The sequence below is a fragment of the Neopsephotus bourkii genome, unplaced genomic scaffold (assembly GCF_033783945.1).
Source record: "Neopsephotus bourkii isolate Nb327-2 ecotype Australia unplaced genomic scaffold, CSIRO-AGI_Nbou_v1 NB_256, whole genome shotgun sequence".
Classification (NCBI taxonomy): Eukaryota; Metazoa; Chordata; class Aves; order Psittaciformes; family Psittacidae; genus Neopsephotus; species Neopsephotus bourkii.
The window spans coordinates 1,951,423-1,975,043 of record NW_026900765.1 but is presented as its reverse complement, the minus strand read 5'-3'; the positions used below and the strand labels follow the sequence as shown (position 1 = coordinate 1,975,043).

The window sequence follows — 23,621 nt, the reverse complement described above, 5'->3', positions numbered from 1 at the left end:
TGTGCTCTTTGTTTTGCTGCTACTATCTCTGTATGGCTTGAAATGGCGGGTTTGTGCCATGTTTTGTGACAGTGCATACTGTAGTTTGTAAGCTGTTGAGGTGATGGAGGCCTCTATTTGTGTATACCTGCAGCTATGGAACTTTTTGCACTTCATCTTTGTTTATGATCTATATGAATGATTCTAGTATACTGTGAAATGCACAGTGCAGAATGGAAGTGATTGTTATACCTAACCATAGCTTTCGAAACATGCACATGGCTGGTATGTGTTACTACCTAGGCTTGTTTTTTAAAAGTGAGTTAATTTCCTCTATGATTTCTTTCAGATGTAATAATTTATATATTTTCTATTATTTTATATTATCCTTACTATTTAAGAATTTTAGTTAAGAAATGTGTATTAATCATCTATAAACACAGATATTTGTTTGCATTAATAAACAGTAGTGTCTTGATTATCTTGCAGATAGTGTTTTCCTACGAAATAGATGTCTTCAACAGTGGGAAACATCTCTTGTTGCAAGGAGTCCTTGAAGTGGTTATTTCTGTTTAAAATTGCAGGCTTCCTGAATTTCCAGGAATCCTATAATGCATTCCTATTGATAGAAGAGATTACTTACTTTGAAGTTTGCCTGTGTTTATAATTATTGTTTTGTATTTACTGCAACCTCTTAAGGTGATTAAAAATCTTTATTGGCCAGTCTGAAAGCATCGGTCTTATCTTGACTTACACTGGAGCCTTGCTAAGTTTCAATGCAAAGACTTCTCCTTTTCTTGTTATCTTTTCTTAACCTGTTTATAAAAAAAATACCTTATTATGAGTAAATATTTGTTACTATTTTTCAAAATTACCAGTGGTTTTGGTGGGTTGATTTTTTTTGTTACTGGGTTTCTTTTTGGTTTGTTGTTGCGTTTTTTTTCCCAGCTCAAGAGGAAGTTGCCTATCTGGCTTTGTAATACTAGAGGTGGATAGATCAGTGAGTCCTAGGAGCCACCCTTGTGGTTTAAGCCTCATTGTTTCAGGCACACGGTAAATCTGAAGCAGAACTTTTTTGATTTCTGGCCCAAAGAGCTGAGTGCTTTCTTGAGAACTTTGAGTACTTCCAAGAACACAGTGATGCATACTGTCCCGTGTGAAAGAAGTGACTGCAGATTACATAAACTGATATTCCCAGTCTGCCAAAGAGTGAATACCGTCCCTCATTCCTGCTGTCATATGTCTATATGGCCTTTGTTGGCTGGCAGCAGGCGTGGCTGGGGTTTGGCTCTTGTAGACCTCGGAAACATGCTGTGTGTGTTTTAAAATATTTCTATTAAAACATGACAGTATTTTTTTAAAGTTAAATATACTTTGTATTTGGATATGCACTAACTAATATGTAAAAAAATGAGTTACTTAAATTCAAATAAGTTTGTAGCTTGTGTATGTTGTTAATGGTTATTAAAAAACCCCAATAAACCACGGACCAAAACACTCCCCTCCTCACAAACTTTCTAAGAAGGCATACCCAGTTTGCATCTGAACTGCCGAAGTCTTTGAACATACATAATATCTGAGAGGTATTCAACCAGAAGATGCTTTCTTCTGTTTCTTCCATTTGGATGAGAGTGTAATACAGACAGCTGTAAAAATTCTATTTAATATATTATAAAAAGAAATGTTTAGATGCTCAGGTGGCAGATGGTGATGTCAGGATTTTTTTCTTTAGTGTACGGAGGTTTGAGGAGTGCTGCTAACAGAATCGGCACAGATGCTTTTTAGCATGTGGCTTCTGCTGTTAACTGCAGTAGAAATGCTTGTAGCTAGGCCTGTATGGACAGTTATTTTCACTAGGGTAAGCTTTGCTGGACCAATTTTAGAACAGGAGACTAATTTTAACTCAGTCACTCTTCTCCCCAAAACCCTTTTTGCCTTTTTCTTTCTCTCTGGGCAAGCACCAGTAATGCTGCTTTAGTACAATTCCCCTTCCTATTTTTCAGGGGAGTGATGCTCAACAAGCTCCTTCTCTGCACTGGGAGAGGTGAGGCTGAAAATTGGTGTGTGCCCCTCTCTAGAAATTGTTTTGCTCTTGACAGATTCAGTCTTCAGTAGAGCCTGCTGAGTACAGTTCAGAGTACACAAGGTACATTGCTTGTGTTGGTAACCTAGCTACAGGCATAATCAGGTGTGCAAAATGTGTTTTGTTTGTTTGTTCTGGGTTTTTTTTTGTTGCTGTTTGTTTGTTTTTAATTAAATAATACACTCTTGCCTATGATCTCTGCACAGTCATACATACTAGACAAACTTCCCATTGTAGGTTTGCAATACTCTGTGAGACCTGAAGATTTATTTTTTTTGTATTTTGGTCAAGATTGATGCAGGTTTATAATACTAATATTCCTGGTAGAACTAATGATGGTTGAGTCACCAGCAAGCAATCATTTTGATGTTATCTCTTGAGAAATTAGGAGATGAAATAGAAATCTGAAGTAAAGAAGAACTTCCTTGAGAAGTAGGTGCCAACTTACTTTGAAATTTAACCCACTGAATAAACTTGGCGCAATTTGGCCTTTTGTCAGAAGACTGATTCTCTGTTTGCTTTAATATTTCATATTTTCTGTTTAACTGTTGGATTCAAAATCTTAATAGTTATAGTAAGATACAGCTGAATAAATAAGAGGCAGTAAGTCACTTTTGATTTCCTCTATCTCCAAAATGTGTGTCCTTGACAAGAAAATGCCTAGGCCTGAGATTTTCCATGATGGTATGTAATAGCAAAAGATTCCAAAGATTTGTCTGTGTGTACCATCTTTCTAATAATAATTAGTATTCTTTTATTTTGGGGTGAGAAATAAGACCAAAACATCACTGTCAAGTTTTACTTAGTACTGTCTACTTTGAAATAAATTTTGGGAACAGACTAATGGGTAGGGTAGGAAGTTAAAAGAGTCGGTAGTGAGTTGGAAATCACTTTGATTTTGTATTCAACAAAAATCAATTCAAATATGTAAAAAGATTTTCATATCTTAAATTCTACCCTATAACAAATAATATGTTTAGTTTCGGATTCTTCCCTTAATCTTTAAAGTGTTTCATAATGAAAATGATTTTATGTATTATATCGTAATGGAAAAGTACTGGTGCTGCTTCACTGGGACAAAAATAAACAAAGTGAAGGCAAAAGGTAAGTCTTTTCCAATCTCCAACTCAGTCTAGTTCTAAGAATAATATTAAAGTATGGCTACTTAGGAATGTCTTGGTCTTCTGTTTAGACCTCAGACACATTTTTAGACTGTTGCTTGTTCTTCCTTTGGTGTTTATGGAAGCAGCTCGATTTTAAAATCTGAATTAATTTGAACTGGGATTTGGTTAGCAGGGGACTGCAGTCCGTTTTCAAAAATAGTTCTTTTTGTTGAACTAATTTCTAAAATTTAAGTCAAGGTAATGAATGTATTGTATATGGAAACTAATCAAGGAAAACAAGGTTTATAATGTCTTCCATCTTTCTGACAGGTTGTGAAGATGAGAAAAGATGTGAAGAAGGCCAGAGTCCTGACTATTCGTAAACTAACCAGGCACATCGGGAAATTAAAGTTAAAAAGGTCAGTTTTAAATATCAGTTTCTTGTGTGTTCATAAGTGAGACAGCATCTTAATTGTTTTCCCAAAAATGGAGAAGTGGGAGAAACATGTATTACGTTTAAAACTCAAGGCACTGCAATACTTAAAATGTTTGTCTTATTTATGTCACTTTAGATAAATTAAAAATGCGAACTAAAAAGCAGTTTCATTAGGCAGAATTGAGATAACATTTTTTAAAGGGATTTAGTGTATTGGGAGCTAATCCGAATCACTTAAGAGAGCCTTTACAGCACTTTTAAAGGTGTCAGACCTGGTCTTTTAGTTTTTTTTGCTGTTGATTGCAAATTGTGCAACCTTTTATCACGACAGTTTTCTGAAAGGCTCTATAAGTGAAAAATATTGTTCAGTTTGCACAGATACGCAAGTCATACTTAATTTTTAATAAAAGAATTAATATTTAAGCAAATAGTTAAAACATTTGTAAATTGTTTTTAAAGGTAACTAGCGTGAAGTAACATATGACTTCTTATTCACACAGTAAAAGTACATCTGTTACTGTGTTCAAAGTGTAAATTGAGCCTACTTTTCTCCCACGACTTTAGCAAATTTTGCAAATTAAGAAGCAAGCCCAGTGATCTTTTGTATTTAAATATTACAGAACTTAAATGGTTACTGTATTTGAGACATCAGTTTCTCCTGTGTTTTGTTGATAGGAATTACTGTTGCTGTTTTCCAATAGAGTAACATTTGTCTGACTTGTTCAGGTAAATCCTCAGTATTTTTTTCTCTGCTCAGAACAGCAGAAACATTAGATTGTGCTCAACTCGTTGCTGCAATATTCATTTAACAACAGGGGAATGTGTTTATGCTCACTGTTGTGATATTTTAATTTTGCTATTTAGCCCACAGGGAAATAAAGTGAGCAAAAAAGATTTTATTTTTTTTACTGAAGACAGACTTCATTTTCAGGGGTTCCGAAGACTTGAAACTGAAGAACCAAAAACGAGTTGATAGATTAATAGAAGAAATCCATGCCATGAAGGTAATACCATGTTTAGATATTTAAATATTAAAGGCAATTAATTTTTGTTACCAAAAGCTTTGTTTTCTGTTACTGCATTACTGAAACTTAACTGAAATATTTCAAGAGTCAGGTTGGTCATTACTGTAGCACTGAAGGAAAATTGTGAATATTTGCATATGTCCATGTTTGCTATGTCTGTCAAGGTGTTAAGACAGATTAAGTCTTAATATTTGCCGGCTAAACATGAATTTGTCTATAAATGCATGGTGCTTTAAGTTTTTACTGTAACAGTTAAAGTGAAGAAATTAAAGTTCTCATGCTGCTCAGGAGTATGGAAGGCATTTTGTGTGCCTGACAGTGTGGTGTCCTCATTGTCAGTTCTCTTATCTCCACACGATTCTATTTACATTTTACTCTCAACTCCAAAATTCTGCAGCAGTTAGAAATTTTAGCTCCAGGGGACTGCTAACACGTGAGTCAGACCTTTTTTTATCTTCAGCCTTACTGACAGAGTTTTTGTATCTTTGATGTTATAACATGTTGGCAAATGCGTCAGAAATTTTGTAACTTTGTAGTGTTTTGTACTGTCATATCTCAGTTTTGATTGATACTGCTGAAAATTGTGTATGTTGAAATGAGGTACAAATTCCAGTCATAAGGCTCAAGTATAAAAGTCCTGTATAGGCTAAGGAAATTGTTGTCACATAAATGCGTGTTTATTTTTCCTTGATGACTGTAGTGTTTAAGTCACTGTTACTGTTGTGTGTTGGTTTCCTCTTTCCACCTTTCTATGTTATTTTTTTTTTTTCCCTTTTTTCTTTCCTGACCCTTAGAGAGACCTTAGTCTTCAAAAAAGCTGCTAACTGGAAAGGCTTCACTGACCCATCTAAATGTGCTTTGTGCCATATTCATTAGGTGGAATCAGGGGGATTTTCAGTACGCTGCTTAAAGAGGAAAAGAAACTGCGCAGCGCTTTATTGAAGTGTAAGCACTGGTCAAGCAGCATGACAGTTGTATTGAGGCATTCTTTTTTCTGGCTAACCATCAGTCTTGGTCATGTGATTGACTTGCTTGGGGTTTTTTATGGCACATTTGTGTCACATTTAGTTGTCTGTTGGACCATGGTGAGGAGTTCTGTAAGTGTCTCTCAAATCATTGGAGTATGCATCATGTGATCAGGAGTGGTGCAGCATTGATCTTACAAACCCATGTTTTATATGGCTTCTGTGAGCACTCCAGAGAGCGTTTGACTGCAAGATACACATTCTGTACATCTCCCAGAAGTATTTCCTGTGTCCAGTTGAGACAAAATCCTTCCAGGATTGGTGCATGCAGACGTCTTAAATGCTGCCTGCCCTTAGGACCACATTGGCCAAGTATATTCAGGCTGTTTCTTCAGTTTGCATTAATGAGTGCACCACATGTGAGCGTTAACTTTCAGAGTGATTGTCAGGGGAGTCAAAGAGCTGAAGGCAAACAAATTTTGCTTTGAAATAGTTTATAGAAATGGAGGAGTCTTCAAAGTGAGCAACTGAGAAGGAGGAAAAGCTCTACCACTTCTCAGGCAAATACCTAGTAAATATGCTCAGTTATCTGAAATTATACTGTAAGTGATCTTTATTGTTAAAAAATGCACCCTTATAATAGTAATATTTTTATAGCAGAATGGTTGGTTTACATGGGCTTTTTAGTCTTTTGAAATATACAGACACTTACTAGCTCTACAGTGGATTTGTTCTTTACACAAAAGAAAAATTACTGTTTCTTATGAATCCCAGCCTAAAAAGCACTAGTTGTTTACATGTTTTTTCAAGACTTGATTTTAAGACTTAAGAGAATTTTTTAGAGGTGGCATAGGAATATTTCTTTCTCAGGGTGAAAGAGTAACAAGACAGCTTTTGCAGAAGTCATATTTGAGATAGTGGGAGGTTTTATGCTGATGTAATGTCACTTTCAACAAACTTTTAAGTTATTCATCATAGGAACTCTTTGCATAACCTGAATGCGTATTTTAGAATTTTTAGGAAAGAATTGAAAGAATAGAAATGACTAATAAGGTAAATTGGTAAGCAGCATATAAAAGTGCAACTTAGAGCAGGATTGTATTATCCAGACTATTCTAGCAGTTTTAGTGTGTGGGTCCAAAACACTTGCCAGAGAAGATGTTAAGTTCCTTTCAAAACTGATAGTACACATGCAGGAACTGGTCATTTTCCATGTAACATGCAGAAATAGTCCATAGACTTCTGCTTACATGTTTTATGTAAGAAAAAAATATCTGCTTTGTCCATTATTGAATGTTTAGTCTTGAGGAGTATAGCAAGCTGCAAAGAGAAGTTGAGTTGAAAGACAAAAATCAAAATACTTAAACCAGCCAAACTGGTTTTGAGCCAGAAAGTGGATTTTGCACCAGAGTCTGACAGCATGTGTATTTTCAGATTAAAAGATTTCTTGAGGTGGCTATGTACAACTTCTAGACCTTCTTTATTGATTGGAGAAAGACTTGAAGGGTTTCTGTAGGTTGAAGAAAATACATCTTTGAAAGAAAAGGAAATAGTACATTTTTTTTTCCTGAGCTTTTCCCAGTTGCCAGAGACAGCACACCTATTTCTAAAGAAGCATTTTTCTTCCATTAGTCAAAAACAGACCCAGGCCACCTTTCGCCTACCACATATCCAGGAAAAACAAACAAGCCACTTCGTGTACTCCTGGCATGAACAGGCTCTTTTGTGAAGGACTTACTGTAATGACCTGAGAAGGTACTAGAGTAGGATTGCATTTCACAGTGAATTTGTTTCAAGCTCAGGGAAGAGAAACTGAAATTCTGGGACCTTAACACAGTTGTCTGTCTTAATGAAGTTTTTAATGTGATGACTGAAGTTTCTCTTACTCAAGAAAAATATCAGAGGGGTTGAAACCACAGCAAGGAAGAATTCTTTTCCTTCTTAAGAATTACTTATCTGTATTCAGCTGCCTGTAAACCTGCAAGTCTTTTGTACTAGTCATTTACTTGAGGAATCTGTATCTTGATTAGCACAGTGTTTCAGTATGGTTGCTGCCACTTTGCGGAACAACTGTAATCTTTCATCCAGAATGTAACACCCCCCCCCCCAAAAAAAAAAAAAAGGAAAAAAAATCAATAACTCAGTTGCCTGATAGTATAACTGCTTTTAAAGGTTGACTGTCTGCAGCTCAGCAGGACTTGTAAGGCTTGCTGTCCTTCTGAATGAGACAAATGTGAACTTTCAGGTGGAAGATTTTAACTTCTCTTTTTAGTGTACATCTTTACTAATGACAATTTGATCTTATAGGGAGGAGAAAATATTTGCTATTATTTGATAACTCTTATTGTTAGCTCTGTGGTATGTTTTTTTCCTGTCTTCAAGTAGACTCTAAACACACCCCGCTCACTTAATTTCACGGTAAATACACTGTTTCCTAGGAGTGTGATAGAATTAGATACTTGTCAGATGAAAAAGCTGTGTCTACTTTTTTTTTATGGTCTTTTTACATAATCACAGATGTACAGTTCTGCATATATTGAAAACCTGGGAAGTTTTGGTGCTGGGCTGTATTAAGAAACCTTTTGTTATTTAAATTTGCAAATAGCATATATTGTTGTGTTATTGTTGGAGCGACATTTAAATTTTGATTCTATATGTCTTCATTGTTAGAATTGGAGATCTAAAATAACTTAATTGGTGAATACAGTTAGTACTGTGTCAAACACAACAATTAGAAGTAAACACTGTGGGGCTTCAGAATAGTTAAAAATTCCAGCTACGTGGATGCAGGAACTGGGTTGATTGTTTGCAGGATTTCTCAAAGCTATTGGAATAGCATGCTGTTTTCTGAGTTCTTCAGTCTTTGTTTTGCCAAACCCATATAAAATATTTATTTAACAATTCATGAAAGATGAGAAAAAAAACCACTATGATCCTTTCTGGTTCTTCTACTATGATACTACTTTTTTGTAATATAAAAATTTGCAGGATTTTTTTTAGTTGTTTGTCAGGCTTGATGGTACTGTCAAAGTAATTATCCATTGTAAGATACTTCTTACCATATTGAGGAAGCAATGATATTTTAAAAAATTATTTACACAAAAATAATCAATTGTCTTGTGATTTCTTAGCTACAGGTAGCTTATCTTGGATTATTTAAATTTCTTGGCTGAAATTAAGTCTTAGTACAACTTCATGTGGTTGCTTTTCTATGTATTCAAGGGTAGTTACTGCCTTTATCTTACAGTGAAAACCTTGGTATTATGGTGGGTGTTGCTATAGCAGTGTCATGTTTGGAGGATGGCCATAAATGAAGTATGGAAGAAATGCTATTTGCAGTTTTCAAAGGGAAAAATGTCTGCCAGTTATTGGGAATGAGCAGCATTTAATTAACAACCATTGTTAAATGGTTGGGAAGATATGTTCCTTATCCTGAAAATTATTACAGGAGAAACAGATAAGTCAGTACAATATTTTTGTTTTAATATACTTAAAACACAATATTTATCACAGAATAAGGAGTTTAGTACAAGAGATACAGGAAAAAATAATGCTTTACTCTCAGTTATTTTATCTCAACTTTATATTTTAGCAAGATGGGAACAAAAGTAGAGTTAAGTGTAAACTCTAGTATTACTGTCAAGATTTTGAAAGCCAAAATGTTTTGTAAAGGTAGAGATTCAGTATGCAGCGTGTTTTCACAACCTTTGTCCTTGGAACAAAAATCGTGCAATTTCGCACCCATATCACTTACTTTCATGAAAGGGCTTTTGTTCAGGACTGGGAAGCTGATTTTTTAGTAGCTCGTCCTAAGGAGCTTGATAAGTGTTCCTTTTAGTATGGTCTTTTTGCATGGAATTTTTGTATCCTGACGTACTGGACTTTTTGAAAAAGTTTAGGCTTTTTTCTAACAGCAGTGGTTTCTTTCTCTTTTTTTTGTTCGTTTTTTGTTTGTTTGTTTGTTTGTTTGTTGTGGTTTTTTTTTTTTGTTGTTGTTGTTGTTGTTTTGTTTTTGTTAATGCTTTTATCTTCTGTAGCCTTGGTTTTGGTTAACACCTCACCATAGAAGTGTCTTACTTAAGATTGAAGACTAATGCACCTTAGCATATGTTTCCAGCAATGGCCTTACATACTCATAATAGGTAGCTGACTTTCATATTACTGTTACAGAATCTTTGACCTTTAAAGATTTTTGAAAGGATAATGGGAAGCAGGCTGGGAATCATGGACTAGAAAGCAGCTTTGTGGAAAAAGTCCTGAGTGGACAAGAAGTGGAAAAAGTCCTTGGTGGACAAGAAGTTGAACCTAAGACAAAAAAGTGCCCCTTGTGGAAAGGAATGCTAACTGCATTGTGCTCCAAGGCAATGGTCCTTTCCTTCTATTTGGTTGTAGAAGCGCTGTAGCGAGAGTGCTGTGTCCATTTCTGGGCTTCCCAGTGTAAGAAATACATGGACATACTGGAGCAAGTCCAGCAGATGGCCAGAAGACCTCCTTGGATGGATAAGGAGCTGCTGAGGAAAATTAAAAGGAAAAAAAGAGGCTTATAAAAGGTGGAAGCAAGGACAGACAGCCTGGGAAGAATACAGGGATGTTGTCTGGGAAGCTAGAGACCAGGTTTGGAAATCTGAGGCCCAGTTAGAATTAAACTTGGCTAGGGATGTTAACAGGAAGGGATTCTATAGGTACTTAGCAAATAAAAAAACAGACTAGGGACAAAGTAGGCCACCTCCGGAAGCTGTTGGGAGAACTGGCTACCCTGGATTTGGAGGAGGCTGAGGTTCTTGCTGACTTCTTTGCCTCGATCTTCACTGGCAAATGCTCTGACGACACCACCCAAGTCTTGGAAGGCAGACGCAGCGACCGTGAGAATGAAGACCTTAGGCCCACTGTAGGAGAGGATCTGGTTCAAGACCATCTTAAGAACCTGAATGTACACAAATCCATGGGACCTGATGCAATCCTTCCGCAGGTCCTGAAGGAGCTGGCAAATGAAGCTGCTAAGCCACTGGCCTTCATATTTGAAAAGTTGTGACAGTCAGATAAAGTTCCCAACGACTGGAAAAAGGGTAATATAAACCCAGTTTACAAGAAGGGGAAAATGGATGATGCAGGGAATTACAGACCAGTCAGTCTCACCTCTGTGTCTGGCAAAATCTTGGAGCAGATTCTCCTGGAAGGCATGCTAAGGCACATGAAAAACAACAAGGTGCTTGGTGACAGCCAGCATGGCTTCACTAAGGGGAAATCCTGCCTGACCAATTTGGTGGCCTTCTGTGATGGGGCTACAGAACTGATGGACAGGGGTAGAGCAGTTGATGTCATCTACCTGGATTTGTGTAAAGCGTTCAACACTGTCCCACAGGACATCCTTGTCTCTAAATTGGAGAGACGTCAATTTGATGAATGAACCCCTCGGTGGATAAAGAACTGGCTGGATGGCCGCACACAAAGAGTTGTGGTCAATGGCTCAATGTCCAGCTGGAGACCAGTAACGAGTGGTGTCCCTCAGGGATCGGTGTTGGGACCGGTCTTGTTCAACATCTTCATCGCTGACATGGACAGTGGGATTGAGTGCGCCCTCAGCAAGTTTGCCGATGACACCAAGCTGTGTGGTTCGGTTGATATGCTGGAGGGAAGGAATGCCATCCAGAGGGACCTTGACATGCTTGTGAGGTGGGCTGATGCCAACCTCATGAAGTTTAACCATGCCAAGTGCAAGGTCCTACACCTGGGTCGGAGCAATCCCAGGCACAGCTACAGGTTGGGCAGAGAAGAGATTCAGAGCAGCCCTGAGGAGAAGGACTTGGGGGTGCTGGTTGATGAGAAAATGAACATGAGCCGGCAGTGTGCGCTTGCAGCCCAGAAAGCCAACCGTATCCTGGGCTGCATCAAAAGGAGTGTGACCAGCAGGTCGAAGGAGGTGATCCTGCCCCTTTACTCTGCTCTTGTGAGACCTCACCTGGAGTATTGTGTGCAGTTCTGGTGTCCTCAACATAAAAAGGACATGGAACTGTTGGAACAAGTCCAGAGGAGGGCCACGAGGATGATCAGGGGACTGGAGCACCTCCTCTGTGAAGATACCCTGATAAAGTTGGAGCTGTTTAGCCTGGAGAAGAGAAGGCTGCATGGAGACCTCATAGCAGTCTTCCAGTATCTGAAGGGGGCCTATAGGGATGCTGGGGAGGGACTCTTCATTAGGGACTGTAGTGATAGGACAAGGGGTAATGGGTTAAAACTTAAACAGGGGAAGTTTAGATTGGATATAAGGAAGAAGTTCTTTCCTGTGAGGGTGGTGAGGCACTGGAATGGGTTGCCCAGGGAGGTTGTGAATGCTCCATCCCTGGCAGTGTTCAAGGCCAGGTTGGACAGAGCCTTGGGTGACATGGTTTAGTGTGAGGTGTCCCTGCCATGGCAGGGGGGTTGGAACTTGATGATCTTAAGGTCCTTTCCAACCCTAACTAGTCTATGATTCTGTAAAAAAAGTTCTTCTGCTTCTGAAATGAAAAGCATTCAATTAACATCAAAATAATGAGCAAAGACAAGGTTTTACTTCAAAGAGAGAGTCTGAAGAAATATAAATTACTCCTGGAGTTAATGCTGGTGTATGTAATTGCCCCCAAGTCAGGACAGTAGGGATTTTGCTTCTAAATGGAATTTATTTCCTGGAAATTTCACTTACACCTGTCTTCCAGTATGTATGTGTTCTTATCCTTAGATGCAAATGATGACAACTTTTTTGTGAAAGCAAAAATGTTTTGGTCTTCATGGCTGAGGAAGGAGTGATGAGCCGAATGACAGACAGCTTGTTGGGATGTCTTTCTCAGTATTCATGAGGTCTGAGACTGGACTTTCAGATTGTCTGAATAAGAATGAGGGAGGAATGGCTGGTCAGGAGACTACATAACTGTCTCCTCATTTTGCTCACTTTCCTCGAATATTCCTACCTGCCACATTTTCTCACAGGATTCTTAAAATAGTGATAAGGCAGATTAGTATACTCAGTGACTGAGTTCTGTTCTTAATCTTCATAGAATTTCTTTTAAGATTTTCACTGATATATTGCTTCCTTTCATGTTTATGCTAAAATGAGAAACCCCATATTTAATACAACTCATTTCCCAAGTCAGTCTCTCGTTTTCCCCTGTGTGGTCAAAATATCTTAACTGAGAAAGCTTAACAATCTCATCATGAGAAAGCTATACAATATGATTTTTATTTTTTTTCATAGGTAGCAAGCATAAGAAAAACATTTATAACTGTAAGGAAACCTAGAGAAAAATGGAGGCGGGGAGAATCCCATACTGTACAGTTTTAGTTTGGAATGAGAAAACAGCTGGCAGCCATTCCTACTCTTTCATTTCATTATGATAGCAGAGGTAATGATTTTTTAAATACCAGATACTGCTTTGATTGCATGAAAAAAAATGAGCTGCATTTGTTAAATATAAAAGTCAGTAGAAACATCACCAGCTTCATTTTCAAGACTTCATTGTTGACAAGATACTTCAATAGAAGCAGTTACCATGTGGGGTTTTTTCTATATTCTAAGCTACAAAATGAAAACAGATAACAAAGACAGCTTTTTATTGGATTTAGGACAACTGAAGGAAAATACTAAAGTAGGTTTTAAGTAAAGGTTGTCAATTGCCTTAAAAATGTTGCTTGCAGATGAAGCTTTTTGCTCTTGAGTCTTGTGTTGGATGCAAAATTAGCTATTTTCACGTTTAAAAAAAAATCTGGCTTGCAGATGAGACTCCTTTCTGAATTCTGTGTTTTTTGTTTCTTTTAATAAAGATGCAACCTTTGCAGTAGTACAAAAAACAAGATTAATGCAGCCCATATGCCTTAATTTATTTGAAAATTGAGCAGTGACAGCGAACCAAAACAGTTATTGTTTTATTGGTCAAAGTAATGACACAAATATCAGCATGTTTTGTGCTCATTTTGAAAATATTTATGCATATTCCAAGTAGATAGTTGTCCTAGTAGATAGTTTGTCATTGACTTCTTTCATCATCCCGGCATATATTTAACTTCAGTACACAACCTTGGGCGTCTTCATTAACCTTCTCTATCATTAAGCTGAACCTGAGATAGAAAAGAATGTTTCTCTAAGCACTGCATACCCTTTCTTTACGTTTTGGCCATCCCATGGTGAGGTGTACTAACAGCTGCTAAATACAGTGGTCCTTCTGAGAGATCTGTGAGGCAGTTCTAGTTAATTTCTTGCTGTATAACTAACTGGTCTTTGTATTTAATTTATTCTGAATAAGCTAAGAAGAATATCTCCAATTACAGTAGATCTACTTAGTGTGGTGGATTGATATTAAACTGTCTCAGGATCGTTAATCAGCTGTTCTTTTGGAGACTCTTTGTTCCAAAGAAATATGTCACAGAAATTGGGTCTTTTGTTCTTCACAGATACAAAAGAAGTTATTTTTTAATACTGTACTAAATGTTTTAAACTTACTTCTAATTAGAGAGGTTGCGGGGAAAAAAAATGGAGACCTACTGTAAATATCTTTATAGTCACTTGGAAACTAATTAGTTCAGAATGATGACTGCAGCTGCTATAACTTCTTATTCCAGTTAATGCTTTTGTGTGTAAAATCTTATTTCCCCATGGTTGCCCCCTGCTTACAAAAAAGGAAAAAAAAAATACATTTAATCAGTTCTGAGAATGTAATGCTAATGTAAATATGACTTCAGTGCTGGACAGACTCATTGGCACTTTTACTAAAGAATGGATTTAGTGAGCACATGGATGAACAGGATGAGGCAGAATAATTGTACCTTTAGGAGATAGATGAAAGCCATACCTTGCAAATCAGCGGTAGTTCTTTGAAGGAATAAGTACATAATGGATGTTGTTCATTGAATCTGTATCGTGGTTTATTTCCAAAAAGCCATTGTCTAGTTTTCACCAAAGCCTATGGCAGGGTTGTTTTTTTTTTTTTTTTTTTTTTGTTTTTTGTTTTTTGCTTTTTCTTTTTTGTGGTTTAATTTGGGTTGTTTGTTCTGTTCTGGCTTTTTTTAAAGCTGTTCATGGATATGAATTACTTTCTTTTAGTCACAGAGTTAAACATAATAAGTCCTAAGAGAGGTGTAGATGGTTAGCGTTCATAGTTCTGCGAAGCTAACAGTGGAGCTCTCTGGAGATCAGTGCTGGAAATTATTCAGAAAAAGAGAATGAATGACAGAGCTTGATCACCCCAAATTTTAGGGTAGTGTAAATGCTAACACTAAGACACCGCAAAATGATATTATGAAGCTGACTAACTGGACAATAAAATGACTAAAGAAATTCAGTAGTGATAAATGCAAAGTAACACATGTGGTAGTGGTGAGAATTACATTTCCAATGGTTCATTTTCACTGGATCAAATTTGCTACTACCAGTAAGGAAGTGGTTATTGGGGTTGCCACAGATACCTGTGTGAAAATGCTATATTGGTATGTTGTGTCTTCAGACAGAAGACAGTCTGTTCCTATTTAAATCAGTCATTTTATCATAGACTGCGTAAGTCTTTTTAGTGTATTTGGAAAGAAAAAAAGGCTGAGGGAGGAAAAGAAAAGCTAGTAAAAGTATACAGAAAAGGGTTAAGAATAATCTGAGATACAGCATAGCATCTACAGACTGTTTAACAAAATTGCGATAGGATGCCCCAGGATACAAGGTGAGCTGTTGATTTTTGGATGTTTACATGAGTCATGTATTTGTCCTGGATAGCTCTTTTGCACTTTGTATATCAATACTTTGCTGTTAGCAGCCATTTTGGAAATCTGCAGGTGCTGAAGCAAAAGAAAAAATCTTTTTTTTTTCATGTTTTTTTGCCAGATCTCTTCTTTCCAACTTTACCCCTCACCTTGAAAAAATAAGATTGCAGGTTTGTCTTGCTCAAGTTTCAAGGATCTCTGGGAAAGGACAAAAAGTAATGTATTTATTTTCAATGACGCTTTAAGGAAAGACTGCAGGAGGAGTACTTTTCCTGGAGATAAGTGCATAGGGGGAAAGGGAATGGAGGAAGGAAATATTTTTCTCCATTGTGTCTAATCCTAGAACTTCATGCTCTCTGGAAGCAGAGAAAAAGGGGCTGTGTATAGGTATGGCTTTGAGTATTTGTGCTCTTCTACCTCTTTCTGCATCTCTCCGTGTTCTTCTGTTTTCATTATTCATTTCTGTTTCCGTATCTATTTCAAACCAGAATCTATTGGTGGAGATTATTAGCTGTATTGCACCAATTTGTCAGTCACTGTGTTCATTAGGAGCACTGTGAGAAGACAGCACATCTTTTTCCTGATTGCTTTGGTGGCAGTCTTGCTGGCTTAAGCTTCTGCTGGAAGAAACGAGGCCAAATGGAGGAGGCAGATTTCTGTTAATTGTGCATAGCGTCCCCTTCTGGCAAGTAACACTGTTTTTCTTTAAATTTTTACACAAACAGTTCATCTGGCAACCAGCTATACTGGCAATGGTTGTGAATACCGGGGATAGTAATTCCAGACCGAAGACAGTTCCAGCCAACATAGGACTGCCTGGAAATATGTTAACCCTGAAATTGCATGTGGTTGTTATTTTAATATTAGAAGAGCAATGTGGAACAAATTTCCAGTACAGAGTGAAATTACAGATTGTACTAGTGCAAGTGAACACTGACATTCAGAGCTAGAAGATGTTTGAAGAAAAAGAAAAATCAAATAATGGTAATTTTGGCATCATCATGCTTGCTGTACTGAATAATCCAGTGAGCTTATTCTTTCCTTTTTTGTAACTTTTCTTTTGAATGCTTGTAATTGACATTTACTTTCATAGAACCTTCTACTTCTGAAATTGTCACAAGATTACAGGTTGGCTAACTTAATTTTTTTTTTATATGCCCTGTGATGAAAGCAGTGACTGTTGCTTCCTGAATGTGGCTTCTGAATCAGATGGGAACCTCCAAGATTAAACAATTCCTTTAATCTAATTGACTAAATAAAATGCCGAGTTCACAGTGTTCATCTCAGTAGACTGATGTAATTGCTGGCATTTGACTTGCATGCCTCTTGAAATATTAAATTAGTTTATAAACGTGGCAGAAAAGAGCAGTCTATACTTGCAGAATAACTTTTGAGTATTTTACAACAGCTTAAACTAGCGATGTTAAGTCTTCTTTTGGGGAGTTGTTTTTTCATTTAGTTTTGTTACTATACTGCATGAATAAGTAGTCTTTGCCTCAGCTGTGTGGTCTGCTTTTTAAGAGAGCTTGTACAGTGTAGCAGAGTAAGGATATTTAGCTAGAGGAAGGTAACCATTTGGACAAAATGATGTTTAGAGGAATATTGTGTAGTTTTGTTTGATAAGTATTTTAATAACTCTAATTTTCCAAGGAATAATAAAAAACAGAAAACTATAAAGCTTTGTAGTGTGAAACTTAGTAAATGAAAACTCACAGGTTGACATTGAATTTCACTTGGATCTAAACTGAGACAGCAATACTGTAGACATTTAGTAATGTTTGAAATTGGTGCCAGCAAAAACCTGACACCAGTGTAGTTTAGAAAAGAACAATTGCTAGGCAAGTTCCACTCAAAATGCATTCTTGCATTCCCAATGATTAAATTTTGGAGTTACCTTTTTTTTTTTTTTTTTAACAGGTTAGTAATAGTTAATTAGTATCAAAACTAAATGCCAAATATTCCTTTAAAATAAGGTATTTCTACAGCTTTCATTTCTGAGGGAAGTTCTGGTAATTTCCTCTAGTGACTGACTTGGTTTTGTTGTTTTAAAATGAGAATTAAGTTTTACTATTTTTCTTTAATCTGTTCTGTAGTATTCCTGCCAAAGTTGTTATTAATCCAACAGGGCTGATAATTAATGGTTTCAAGGAAGGTTATTTTTATTTTGAGAAGTCATTTGCTAAAATAACAGGCAGGATAAAACAGTATTAAATTCTATAAAGCTTTTGAAAAATGTAAGGCAATTGATAAAACACGCAAAGTCATTAAAAAAAATACATGACATTTTCTTCAGTGTATACTTTAGGAAAATGAGCAACAGTACAACGCTTTCTTTTTATGCTTCCTTCCTCTGTAATACAGAATCTGGGTATTTGATAAGTGAAAGATACTGTAATTACTGTAGGACATAATAATAATCTTAAACCCTAATGATACAGGGGAATGTATTTAAATTATAATTCATTTTATTTGTCTGCAATTATAGAGAAAATGTCTTCATTTCCACTGGATAAAACCTCTGGTTCAGTATATGATGATATAGAATCAAGTCATCCAGTCAGGTTTCCGGGAAAAGGTTTGTTGGCTAGACTGATGGAACAAAAAAAGATCTATGGAATCTGGTTTTGTTGTGGTTTTGCTTTCCTGTAGTTGTCTGTTCTTTATGACACAGGTATTTACAGTAAAACTTAACTTCTATGGAAAGCTAAATCTGTGCGTCCGTATACTTTGAAATTTTATCAAACCACATCACTACAGTGGTCAATTACTATCTTCTGTGGTGGTCTCTGTTAGCACCCAGTAGAGTACTGTGTATTTTTTTTAAGCTTTACATGTTTGTGTGACTTAGATTTTTGTGTCCATCTCTAGTTTAAAAAGCAAGGGTTTATGCCAGTGAGGTGCCAGCGAGTCACCAAAGAAGTCATGACAGTAGCTCCCAAATAGATTTCCTCACCTTCTCTATCTGGAAGGTGTAGGCTGTGGTGTAAATATGCACAAACATTGAAAATCCTCAGTGTTATCTTGCCAGGAAGAACAGGTCTTTAGCTTCTTTTTTTTCTTTTTTCCCTATAATTTAATTACTGGATGGCTTCCTGTCATAACCATTTGTTCTCCTAAGTCTGCAGAAGATCGTTCTGAGCATAAGTAGTCTTTGAATCTTACTGTAAGTAATACCATTATGAAAGTACACAAAACTGTGGTATCTTCAAAGCAATGAAATAAATCAGCTATGGTTTACCTGAAAGTTTATATGCTTTTCAAAAAGAAACTAAATCCATGATAAGATTACAAGTTTGCTTCATCTATGAAGGCTTGTTTTCAGGAAATGCAGAACTCTAACTGGTTATATCAAACTCATTATGAAGAAAAAGTGACACACTTTTCCCCTGACAGTTTATAAATCTAAATCTTTTGTCAGTTATATATATACATACACATACACACACATACAGTTATATATATACATACACATACAGAATTTGTACAGATGTAAGTCTCGTTAGTGGGCCACCATAACAAACTAAATGGCACTCTGCCAATATAAGAAAAACAAAACACAAAACCAACTATCCCCTCCCCCCCCGGCTGTATCTTTCAAAGCTCCCCTTTTACCAGATGAGAAACCAAGATTAATAGTATTGCCAGGAGGGGAATTATTGTACAATTAATAAACAAAACAGCAGGAGAGAAAATTTAAACTGGTGAGAAAATGTGATATTGTCTAGTTAAGTGTGACATAAACTTATTGATAAGCTTATTAAACAGATTAGTGCTATACCAAGATGTCTGTCTTACTACAAAATACCTAATTTTACCAACAGAAAAAGTTAAGCACTTTTGAGTAGCTGGCTGCCTTTCTGCCAGGACTTACCAACTATTAACAGGTCACTCTTAAGTCCCTTTTGAGTAATTAAATGTCCCAAACTTCATCTGCCACAGAATGAAAATTTGTCTCTGTGTAACCTTTTAAAGTCTTTTCTGCATTCTCATTTTATAACCAAGATTTTTAACATTGGAGTAAAATGCGATGCATTATCTGTCTTTGTAATATCTTAAAGGAAGAGAACTCTCATTCTAGACAAAGGGCCTGTAGTCTTTCTTGCTCCTGGAAATTTAATCTTCCATTTGGCTTTACCTTTTTGCCCTCAGCAGAAGCCAGGCAATCCAGGTCCCTCTCATCTTTATCGATCACCTTTTAAGTTGCATGAAATCCTGCCAGAGAGGTCTACTGATTTTGTCTCAAATTTCTCTAACTGTAACCTGATGTTTGGTAAATTCAGAACACTGTATTTGCTACTTGTTTGTGACTGCATCTTCTGCGGTAAAGCTTTTGTCACCTAAAGATTCAGGCTTTTGTTTTAATGAGTTTCTGCTTTGTTCACTGCAACAATTCCCAAATCCTATTTATCTCTTCTGGCCAAATGATGTCATGAGAACACCTGAATGATGTAACCACACAATTTATTTTACTTGGTGCTAAGAAATAGATTGGATAATCATTAAAATGTTCCAATAATAATAATAATAATACATTAAGTTAAATGGATATAGTAACACTGCTAGATACTAAAAATTCTCTTGCTAGCTGCCACTAGAAACCTCTAGTCTTTGTGCCCATACATTTCTACTAAAAATACAGCACAATCTGAAAGCATAGCAAGTAAAAACCATACTTTTTTCATATGGAATTTGATCCAGCATTTCAGCATTTCGCATCTAAAGACACCTGCCATTGCCTCCTGTTGCAGCAGACTTCAGACACTTTATGTACATAAGAGTTGGATTGACTTGGAGTGTAGGACCAGTGTTGTTAGGGCCAGTCCTGTCACAGGTCTGAATTTGACTGATGACCAGAAAATTGAGAAGGTATACAGACTGCCAAGTCACTTGTTCAGAATATTAGTGCCCTTCAGAAGTCAAGTGAGTATCTAAATACGTCGATGCTAAAAGCTTTCCTGACTTTTTTTTTTTTTTTCCTTTAAAAACAGTTACTAAGAAATCCCAAAAAACCTTGCACCCACCAATCCTAGAAATAGGTCTGTTCATCCACTGGCCATGTGGCTTAAATGAGGACTTGCTCTTGGGTGAACTACACTTGGAGCTTAGGACAGAGGATGTGCTATGGAAATTCAGTATGTCAGCTCCTCCAGTTTACAGAATCCTGCCCATACTACACAGAAGAGCCTTGCTATGCCTCCCAGGTTAATTAATTTAGCAAGTTAATGCTAAATTTAAATAAAATGCAGTTAAAACCATTTAGCTGTAACACTTGAAACAGGTACACAAAAACTTCTAAAATGCTTAGGTAAAGAAATGAGAGATAAGATATCCTGAACGTACTCAGCATATCAGATCTCTGCCTTGCCCAGGTTCACTCACCGTTCTTCCTGGCAAGGATTGGGGTTTTTTCCTATGCCTTTCTCCTCACAAAGGAGCCTAGAAAGATGAAGGAAACAGCAAAGTCAGACTGAATGCTGTAGAAAAAAATCTAAGAAACTTTTTGAGAAAGCAGTCTCAAACACCTGTTCAAGGGTACAAAATACAGTTTTTCATAATGGGTGTTGTTTTCTGCTTGTATATACCATGATACTACTACCTGTTTTTTATAGAAATCCCTCTTTCTTTAAAGACAGAAATCATGTTATAAAGATGATGTATATGGAGTGATTTCATAAGGAAAGGTTCAACACTCATACAGCTAAGAGAATGTGAAAAATGAGGACAATTAATTAAATTGTATGATAAAGGCAGAAGAAAAATACTAGTCAAAACAAAACTGAAACTGAGTGATTTTTAATAGTGTGAGGACTACTAAAATGCTTCCACAGGCCACTACTGGCAGACTTTTTTTTTTTTTTCTAACTCTGAGTCATCTAAAACTGCATTAGACACCATAGCTGGGAATACATTTTATGTGAATAATCTTCATTGCTGAGATGTGTCAAAGCCTCATCCAGCTGGAGTTGTTTTGTATCCTCCTCAGTATAGCATAGGTAATGTTGTCTCAGCAACCATGATCAATATTGGCATGAAATCATGTTTTCCAGATGCCATTTATGTTTGGCATATTTCTGTCCAATATAGCCTTGCCTTTCTGTGTAAGGCAGTTGCAGTTTATATAAGAAGTTCATCATTAAAGAAGAGGTAACAACCACAACAAAAAAAAAACACCCTGTTTTTCTAAGTTTCTGTAAGTAGTGGGGTGAGGTTACTGCCTCTGGTACGAGATGGTTGCCCGCAGCTACCTCTTCTGCACGCCACCATATCCCTTCTTGTGCCTCAGGACTCCCTTTTCTCAACTCAGGCCAGTCTTGGTCCGCCCATAGTTACTGGCTATACATGACACATAGCACTGGCATTTCAGAAAACAGTCTGTGCCCCATGTTGCTTACTACACATTATCTGTAAGTACACCAGCATTTGCCAGCTAGGGCACTGGTGCTGTCAGTGCTGGTAGCATGTCTGACAGTCAGTAGCACTTGTAATTGTAGTCTCTTTCGCACAAAGAAAACATTGTCAGCATACAGGGGAAAAGTATGTACCCAAATATAAAAGTATATATCCCACTACTTGTTTCTCATCAGGCCTTAAGGGCAGTCAGGACTTTATTTTGATGGCTTTTTAAGAAAAGAAAAAAAAATAAATAAATTGAGGGTTGTTTAAAATGTTTGCCAGAGATGAGTTTGTGTGTGTTGGTTGCCAGGGGGGCTTTATCTGTATTAACCTAGTCTTGGATTATTGTGGAATGGATACTTCATAAAGTAGCATACTTATCTGGTACCTTGTATTCCCTCTTCTCTTGGAATGTAGCATCTCACTGAACTTGGAGATGGGCTGGCGCAGGATGTTATGTTACCAAGTATTAACATGATTTCAAAAAGCAGCTATGATACATGAGAGCATGTGGAAGGTGCTAAGATTTATCTTCATTATTAGTCTCCAGTAGTGGACCTTTCAATGCTGAGGGGATAATAAGTGAAGGGGGAAGGAGTGAACAAGAATGCAGAGGAGTAGAGCTAGCGGACAAGGGGTAACAGAGACAGTGACAAAGACAAAAGTCTCCAGCACTATGTAATGGGCTGTTAGAAAATTACTGGTATTGCTCTGGGGAAGGTGAGCCTGGATTTTGCAACTGATAAGAATGGGAAACAATAGGAATGTGAGGATTTTGAGATATGGGGGGACCTGTGGACTATGCAAAACAATGTTGAGGGGGCATAGATGGGAGCAGGAATTGGAGGGGCCAGTCCCAGCTGTTGCCAGTCAGTATACTCATCTGACCATGTTTTGTGTCTGATTGCCATTCTCTTGTCTTTTTATAAAGCTTTCCCTGTGTAATCTCATTTTTTATCCTGTGTGTGCTAGTGCTCTTAAGAACTTGGTGCCAGCTATGGGGAGGACTGGCATAAGTGGATGCTGAGCCCACAGCTGGAATCAGACCTGGAATGTAGGTGCCATGAGCCTACAGTGTCAGCAGCAGGGAGGGTTGAGGGTCTTGCTTCCAGCAACACAGGGGCAGGAGCAGCATGTATTCCAGGTGGGGAGGGCAGGGACAGTGTGTGTCTTTGGTGCAGCTGGGTGAGATTTACTTGCTTCACTGGGGCAAGTGAAGCAAATGAGGCTCTTGGCACAGCATCTGAACTGGGACCACAGTTCACAGCCTGTGTGTTTGGTGCCTGCTACTGATGGGGCCAGGCAGAGTATCTGTACTCTCACATGGTTTTATCCTGCGTGTGTGTTTCTGACTAGTGTAATTCACTAGTTCAAGTTGAAATAGCAGTTAGTGGGAGGCACTGGGTCTGGGAAGGGATGTCAGGTGGGCTGAGGGCCCTGCTAGTGTTTGGGAGGAACGAGTGAACATGAGGTGCCTTTAAGACAAGAGTAGCTGTGAGTGTGTGGGCATTATCTGCCTGTGTAGCAGCTTGCTTCCAGCCAGCAAGTAGGAGGCCCAAGAAGTGAGTGAAAGGGCTCTGGACCCAGGCAGAGGGGTATTAGATGGACAGAGATACTCGAGGGATCCATAAACGTGCGTGTTCATGAATCTAGAGGGGATGGGAAAGGGCATACTTCCAATCCTGACCACATGAAAAGGAGAAAGAGGGCTTGACCGGCTATACTTAAGTTCTTCTGAGTCCTGGGTGTGTTACATGTGGGTGCTGTCAAAGACAGGATCTTGTCTGTGGCAGCTAGCTCCATAGCTGAGCTTCACAGCTGTTTGAACCTGCCAATGAGAAAGCAGCTGCCACATCTACAAAACTGGGATGGAGACTTCCAAGTCCTTGGATGCACCAGGCAGGGCTCCAGCAGCAGGAC

General features: G+C 37.6%; 1 protein-coding gene across 1 annotated transcript in view; it reads left to right on the top strand.

The window, feature by feature from the left end:
• The window catches only part of SRFBP1 (serum response factor binding protein 1), a 69,340-nt gene that overhangs the window by 19,825 nt on the left and 25,894 nt on the right, over nucleotides 1-23,621 (top strand). Inside the window, exons 2-3 of the mRNA XM_061346054.1 lie at nucleotides 3,496-3,584; nucleotides 4,533-4,605. Coding sequence (XP_061202038.1) covers nucleotides 3,496-3,584; nucleotides 4,533-4,605 — 162 coding nt within the window. The remainder of the gene's footprint in view (nucleotides 1-3,495; nucleotides 3,585-4,532; nucleotides 4,606-23,621) is intronic.